This window comes from Salvelinus namaycush, chromosome 17, assembly GCF_016432855.1.
Source record: "Salvelinus namaycush isolate Seneca chromosome 17, SaNama_1.0, whole genome shotgun sequence".
In the NCBI taxonomy this organism is placed as follows: Eukaryota; Metazoa; Chordata; class Actinopteri; order Salmoniformes; family Salmonidae; genus Salvelinus; species Salvelinus namaycush.
Genome location: NC_052323.1, coordinates 14308841 through 14316331, shown reverse-complemented (window position 1 = coordinate 14316331; position 7491 = coordinate 14308841). Strand labels below are relative to the sequence as shown.

Here is a 7491-nt window from a genome sequence, read left to right as displayed (position 1 = left end):
CTTTTGGTGATGTCCTTCCGTGGCACGTTTATGGAGTCAGGTCCAGGAGTGGATGTTAAGTTAAGTCTGTGTTCTGTTGGACCTACAAAGAGTACTGTTAGAAGATCTGAAAAACCACCATCAATCAATGAGAAAATATGATTATACCGTTAGGTAAAGCATTTATTTTAAGGGCAATCTCTGTAGAAATGGTACAAATAGAGAGGTTCACGACCCTCATAAGACATCACAGTAAAATAGAAGGATGTATTACAAAAGGAAATAGTTAAATGGTAGTGTACCGGGAAAGATGGACATCTGAGGGTACTTAGCAGTAGAAGAAGTGTTGTTTTCCGTTAGGTTGCTCCAATCAGGGGAGGGGTGGTAGGGTTGGGAAATAAAAAAAAATGCAAAAAAGTGGGAGATTAGAAATTATGCAAACAATTAGTTTGATAGATTTTACGTTCTATCTGCAATATTGAAGCTGATCTATGCAAGATGCACCTGTGGATTATCCAGAGGGGTGCAGGTTTAGTAGCCCTTTATTCCAGAAAATTATTTTCGTTTAATTAAATTACTTTCGTCATTTTTGGTCACAGGAAATTTACATTTCGAGTATAACGCTCATTGAAACACTGAACTACAACACCGGAAAAAAACTGTTTGATACGTTGATCTAAATCAGGATTGCATTATGAATGTTGGTGCTCTTGGGGGGGGGGGGGGGGGGGGGGGTCTTGTAGCATTCAAATATAGCCCACAGTGTAACCAAAAGTCTTTGCATTTTGAACAAAGAGAAAAATTGGCAAATAAATGTGAGCAGCTCTCACAGCGCAGGTGTCGTCCGTTTTATGACAACCCAGTATTTCATAGTCCGTTACATAAGGAATGCTTGATTTGTCATGAAAATAAACGGTAAAGGGCAGTGGAGTTTATTCTTGTCCAAATAATCTGCCCCACTGAGTGATGACAAGAAGCGTATGCCGCTTGAGCCGTGGGGGGGGCTGCTGCCATTTACGATACAGCCTTGCCTAAAATGGGAGCGCGGCGAAGCGATGACAATCGAACGGTATCAATGTGGGAACCAGCGCTCTGGTGCTGAGGAGAACGGAGCATCATCACCGACCAAAACACCGCAGCCTTCAGCATCTCGACCGAACCCGCCCCCAAAGAAAGGAAAGATGGCCATTTCAAGGTAAAACGTTTATTCTCATTGATACATTTGTTGCTGTTTTGGCAACAGTGAAGAGTAGATTGTACAAAATTCATTGATTGGGAGCATCAGTGAGCAAGGATGAACTATGGCATTTTGGAAGGGGTTGTTTGAATCCTTTTCCTTCTCAATTTCAAGTCGCCTATGTAAAATACTGTATATGTTTATTTGCAATGGAAGTGGGGTATCAAGGAATAATACTGTCGTTAATTTTGTGAGAATGTGTTTGGCGATTGGGGTTCAAATTCGCACAGTTTTCTGTTGATAGATAATGAAATGCACAGACACTCGTGCTCTCTTAACTGGTCTAATGCAGCTGTTACAGAGAGACATTGCCATAGGTATACCATGTATGCAATGGTTTTGCAGCTATAGTGGGGTCTGAAATGATTGATAAAGATGAGCAATAAGGAATGTATAAAATAAATTATTCAAATACTTATCTATATTGTATGCTCCAAAAAATTGGGAAATTATATTATTTTATACTATAAGTCATAGTAAAAAAAATATTTAAAAAAATGTAAATGAATGAATTCATAGTGAAATTAATCAGCCTCAACAATGTAGTCCTCTAGAATTAGAGAGTACATGCTTTTTGAAAGCAGACAAACCACCGTTCGAGCTTGTGCTTTTGTCTTCTCTCATCCTCTCCTTCAAGAAGAAAACCGACTGACAGAAAAAAGGACCTGTGAGACATCGGATGGAAACGGTGAAGGCTGTGAGAGCTACAGTCACGCATGCTGTCTCCCCCACCCTGCCAACTTCAGCATGTCCACCTCTGAGGCGCCTGGTGTGAGCAGTAACTCCAGCACCGTGCCTTGGGACCCTGGTTCCTCTGGTCCTCCTGGCCCCACAGACTGGCCGTCGGTGGCCAACAGCGTGGTGAAGATGGTGCTGATCTCAGCCATCGTGTGTGTGTCTCTGTTTGGTAATGTGGTGGTGTTGTTAGTGTTCCAGAGGAAGCCTCAGCTCCTCCACGTGGCCAACCGCTTCGTGCTCAACCTCCTCCTGGCAGACCTGCTCCAGACCGTGCTGGTCATGCCCTTCGCCATCGCTGCCACCGTGCCTGGTGTGTGGCCCCTGGATGCCCGCTTCTGCCAGGCCCTGATAGTGCTCATGCACCTGTTTGCCTTCGCCGGGGTGAACACCATCATCGTGGTGTCGGTGGACCGTTATCTGGCCATCATCCACCCGCTGTCCTACCCCACCCGCATGACCCCTCATCTGGGCACCAACCTCATTGCCTGCACCTGGGTGTTGAGTCTGCTCCAGAGCACGCCGCCCCTCTACGGCTGGGGGGCCATAGACTTTGACCGCAGGCATAACGTGTGTTCTGTGGTGTGGTCCTCCAGCCTGTCCTACTCAGTCATGGTTGCCACCTGCTCCTTCTGGCTGCCGGTGCTCATCATGCTGGGCTGTTACTGGATGGTATTCAGGGCAGCTAGGAGGCAGAACGCTCTTGTGCACCCCATCCAGACCCAGTCTAAGTCCCAGCCCAACCTGCCTCCGGATCCCCAGGGCCCCTGCCCCGGCAGCCCCCAGCGCCCACCCCAACAGGCACCCCCACCCCTGGACTCCTTCTCAGCCGGGGGGTACCCCATCCGGGGCAGGCACAGACGTTTCCACTACCACTGCAAGGCAGCCTGGGTGGTGTTCGTCATCATGGCCTCGTACATCCTGAGCATGGGACCTTACAGTGTTCTCAACACGGTCTCCATTCGCTCCAGTGCTGCTGTGCCTCCATGGCTGGCCTCCCTAGCCCTGGTGCTCTTCTTCTTGCAGTGCTGCCTCCACCCCTACATCTACGGCTACATGCACCGCAGCGTGAGGAAGGAGTTCCTGGCCCTGCTGTGTGGTCCGCTCTGCAGGCAGGGCCGTCCCTGCCACAACTCCGCCCAGGACAGCTGCTTCACCGTGACCGACGGACGCTCCACGCACCCCAACCTGCCCAGTCTGGCCACACGTGTCTGCCCCCTCCGCACCTGGGAGGAGGGCACCACCACAGAGGCTACCTCCTCCTCCCCCACCATGGATAGGAGGTCCAGGGACACCCGCAAAGAGACCACCAGCCTGAGCTCTGAGAGAGAGCTGACTGTCCACACCACTACCAAGTAGAACAGTCTACAGAGAAACAACCTGGGAGATGGGTTGACTTGTCTCTCATGTGGCTGTTTTCACCTCCAATGAAGACATCATGGTTATTCAGCATGGTTAAACTTGAGCAGATCTGCCTTCTAGTCTACAGGGTTATCCATTCTGACGTTGTCTGTTTGTGGTGATTTGGGGTTGTTGTATTTTTGATGGCTAGATTGACCTAGTAATGCTTACTTGTCATAGACATGGTTCCAGGAAAATAATTGCAACCTGAGTTGCAGTATTTTCCTTGAAAAGCCATTGTTAGTTCTCCTATTGTTAGGTCATGGTTGACGCGGCATTGAAAAACACGTACCTACTGTTATGTCTACGAGAGCACTAGACAGGGTCACCAAAGTGTATTTATTGCTCATTTTGTGCATTCAAACGTATGTTTTTATATAACATTAGCCATTGAGAAATATAAAGGGAAGGGGGAGTGTTTCTAGAGGGAATCTGTCAAATTGCCACGAAATAGATCACATTTCATATCAACTTGAAATAACATGCCACAAATGTATTTGATTTGAGTGTTGCAAATGTTGCTACAGGACACAATTTCCCCTTGGTGACAGCTTCTGTTTATCTTCTGTGGAGAGCATGATTAGAATGTATTAACCATTACCACTCACCCTGCCCATAGTGTATAACACGTGATGTCAAGGAAGAGATGGCTGAGTGGGATCAACATGACCACTGATTCATTAGTCTAGATCACTACTTTAGCACCAGAATCTTGCTGCCTTTCCCAAACAGCATCTCATCTAACTAATATCCCCCATGTATCTCTGCCCCATGATTCAGTCAGTCTAAGCAGCCTGCCAGTGCAGCCAATTAATTCAGGGTGTTATGGGGACTGTGGAGTGTCCATGCTTGTCCGTAAAGCCTATTGAGCGGCTGAACCGTCTGGTTCCCTTTCAAAGCACCTCGTCAGTGAGCTGTGCAGTGTCTCATTGACTGTTCCCCTCCACTACCAAGTGGATGGCTCTACCAAGCCTTCTGAAAGCTACACTGTTCATGTTTGCCTTAGCCAGTTTGGCCCTCTCATCGCTGAGTTTCAAAAGGAGGCTGAGAGCTCTCACAAACCCCGTTACCTGAACGTGGAAATGCTTCTTGGTAGGGCTCCACTGACCACATCCGCTCACTTAGCCGCTTCTGTAAAGCGTAGATAGTATTAGTATACCATATAAGTATTGGTGTTACTTTATCTTTGCACTTTATCAGAGCATAGGGCATGGAGGTCAGACTATTAGTCGATATGAAACAGGTTACAGAGTACTGTAAACCCAGTACTATAGCTAGATTCATGTTTAGACCTCTGAAAATACTGATGTTCTCAAACTTTCAATATAGTAAGTGTACATACAGTGCATTGGGAAAGTATTCAGACCCCTTGACTTTCTCCACATTTTGTTTCCTTACAGCCTTATTCTGAAAAGGATTAAATGTTTTTTCCCTCATCAATCTACACACAATGCCCAAAAATGACAAAGCAAAAACAGGTTATTATTTACATAACTATTCAGACCCTTTGCTATGAGACTCGAAATTGAGCTATGGTGCATCCTGTTTCCATTGATCATCCTTGAGATGTTTCTACAACTTGTTTGGAGTCCACCTGTGATAAATTCAATTGATTGGACATGATTTAGAAAAGGTACACATCTGTCTATATAAGGTCCCACAGTTGACAGTGCCTGTCAGAGCATAAACTGAGCCATGAGGTCGAAGGAACTGTCCGTAGAGCTCTGAGACAGAATTGTGTCGAGGCACAGATCTGGGGAAGGGTACCAAAAAATGTCTGCAGCATTGAAGGTCCCCAAGAACACAGTGGCCTCCATCATTCTTAAATGGAAGAAGTTTGGAACCACCAAGACTCTTCTTTAGAGCTGGCCGCCCAGCCAAACTGAGCAATCAGGGGAGAAGGGCCTTGGCCAGGGAGGTGACCAAGAACCCGATGGTCACTCTGACAGAGCTCCAGAGTTCCTCTGTGGAGATGGGAGAACCTTCCAGAAGGACAACCATCTCTGCGGCACTCCACCAATCAGGCCTTTATGGTAGAGTGGCCAGACGGAAGCGACTCCTCAGTAAAAGGCACATGACAGCCCACTTGGAGTTTGCCAAAAGGCACCTAAAGACTCTCAGACCAAGAGAAACAAGATTCTCTGGCCTGATGAAACCAAAATTGAACTATTTTGCTTGAATGCCAAGAGCCACGTCTGGAGGAAACCTGCCACCATCCCTACGGTGAAGCACGGTTTTTCAGCAGCATGGACTGGGAGACTAGTCAGGATCAAGGGAAAGATGAACAGATCAACGTACAGAGATCCTTGATGAAATCCTGCTCCAGAGCGCTCAGGACCTCAGACTGGGACGAAGGTTCACCTTCCAACAGGACAATGACCCTAAGCACACAGCCAAGACAACGCAGGAGTAGCTTCGGGACAAGTCTCTGAATGTCCTTGAGTGGCCCAGCCAGAGCCCGGACTTGAACCCGATCAAACGTCTCTGGAGAGACCTGAAAATAGCTGTGCAGCGACATTCCCCATCCAACCTGACAGAGCTTGAGAGGATCTGCTGAGAAAAATGTGAGAAACTCCCCAAATACAGGTGTGCCAAGCTTGTAGCGTCATACCCAAGACTCAAGGCTGTAATCGCTGCCAAAGCTGCTTCAACAAAGTAAAGGCTGTGATTACTTGTGTAAATGTGATCAGTTTATGTTTTATACATTTCCCAAAAAATTCTAAAAACCTGTTTTTACTTTCTCATTATGGGGTATTGCTGAGAAAAAAAACAATTTAAATACATTTTAGAAGAAGGCTGTAGTGTAACAAAATGTGGAAAAGGTCAAGGGGCCTGAATCCTTTCCGGATGCTCTGTAAATACAAATGTGCACATACTGATTCGGAAGTGTATTCCTCAAAGCCATGGAATGAATGTTGTCAGACCCCAAAATAATTATTGGCACCCTTGATAAAGGGCCGCCTGGAGTTTGATAAACGACATTGGCACTTGGATTGGAACCGTTGCTTTGCCCAGATGACATGAAAATAGAGCTCTGGTTCTGGTGGGTTTGATGTTGAAAAACAGAAGTATATGCAGAAAAGTAGCTCATACCTTGGGTAAAATATGGTGGTGGATCTTTGATGTTATGGCGCTATTTTGCTTCCACTGGTCCTGGGGCCCTTAAGGTTAACGGCATCATGAACTTGACCAAGTACCAGGACACTTGACTGCAAGTGGATCTTCCAGCAAAACAATAACCCCAATCAGTAATCAAAATCTACAAATAAAATGGTTAACTGACCACAAAAATCAACATTTTGCAATGGCCATCTCAGTACCCGTACTTGAACCCCATTGAAAACCTGTGGTTTGAATTGAATAGGACAGTCCATAAGAGCAGATGTAAGGATATGGAGGATCTGGAAAGATTCTGTATGGAAGAATGGTCTAAGATCCCTCCCAACGTGTCCTTCAATCTCATAGAACATTTGCAGGGGGAGGGTGCTGGCTTATTGAAAACAGGAGTTCCAATCATTTTGGTAATTGTATTAGTATAAAATAATTTCCCAATTGTTTTAGCATACAATATGTATTAATGTATTACTTATTTCATAGTCTTCCCCCCCTCCCCCTTTATCAAGGGTGCAAGTAATTATGGACCTGACTGTACATGTAGAAAGAGCCGCCTCTGCCCCTGGTCTTAAGGAACCAATACTAGTTTTTTTTTATTTTTTAAGTACTTCAAGTGTAAGTGTTCAATCTAAAGCAAGTTCATCTGAGACCTCATCACAGAATTGTTGGCTAACAAACAAACATGGTGCCGATATAGTAGTTTCAGCAGTGGTTCATCTCTGTTGAGTGGAAGTCCTTCAGTAAGTGTGATCTGTATGCATGTTGTTGAGAGCCTGAAGTGTGTTAAGTATGAGTGATATAGACTTGAGTGCTGAGAATCTCAATTTTCAGCCATTTTGTTTAAAAGGTAATTGACCTGGAGTGCTAGTTGACAATCAAACATCAAAAGGATGGCAATCACCAACACCATTGTAAAGTATTGTGTGATATGTTTCCCGTTGAACATGTAAAATAGTGACACTAAAGTAAATAACAGAATGTTTTATATGCAGTACTTCTTTAAAAACTAGACATTTGTGAAGATT

The 7491-nt window shown here is 45.5% G+C and overlaps 1 protein-coding gene across 1 annotated transcript; it reads left to right on the top strand.

Annotated features, from left to right (window-relative positions):
- Positions 1-1963: 1963 nt before the first annotated feature.
- On the top strand, positions 1964-3310 carry LOC120061959 (probable G-protein coupled receptor 101). Its single transcript, XM_039011744.1, has one exon. The coding sequence runs from the start codon at positions 1964-1966 to the stop codon at positions 3308-3310; it is 1347 nt and encodes a 448-aa protein (XP_038867672.1).
- The last annotated feature ends 4181 nt before the right edge of the window (positions 3311-7491 follow it).

Bases quoted from the DNA above. Each gene is read 5' to 3' on its own strand.
- LOC120061959 (XM_039011744.1), top strand. From the start codon at position 1,964: ATGTCCACCTCTGAGGCGCCTGGTGTGAGCAGTAACTCCAGCACCGTG.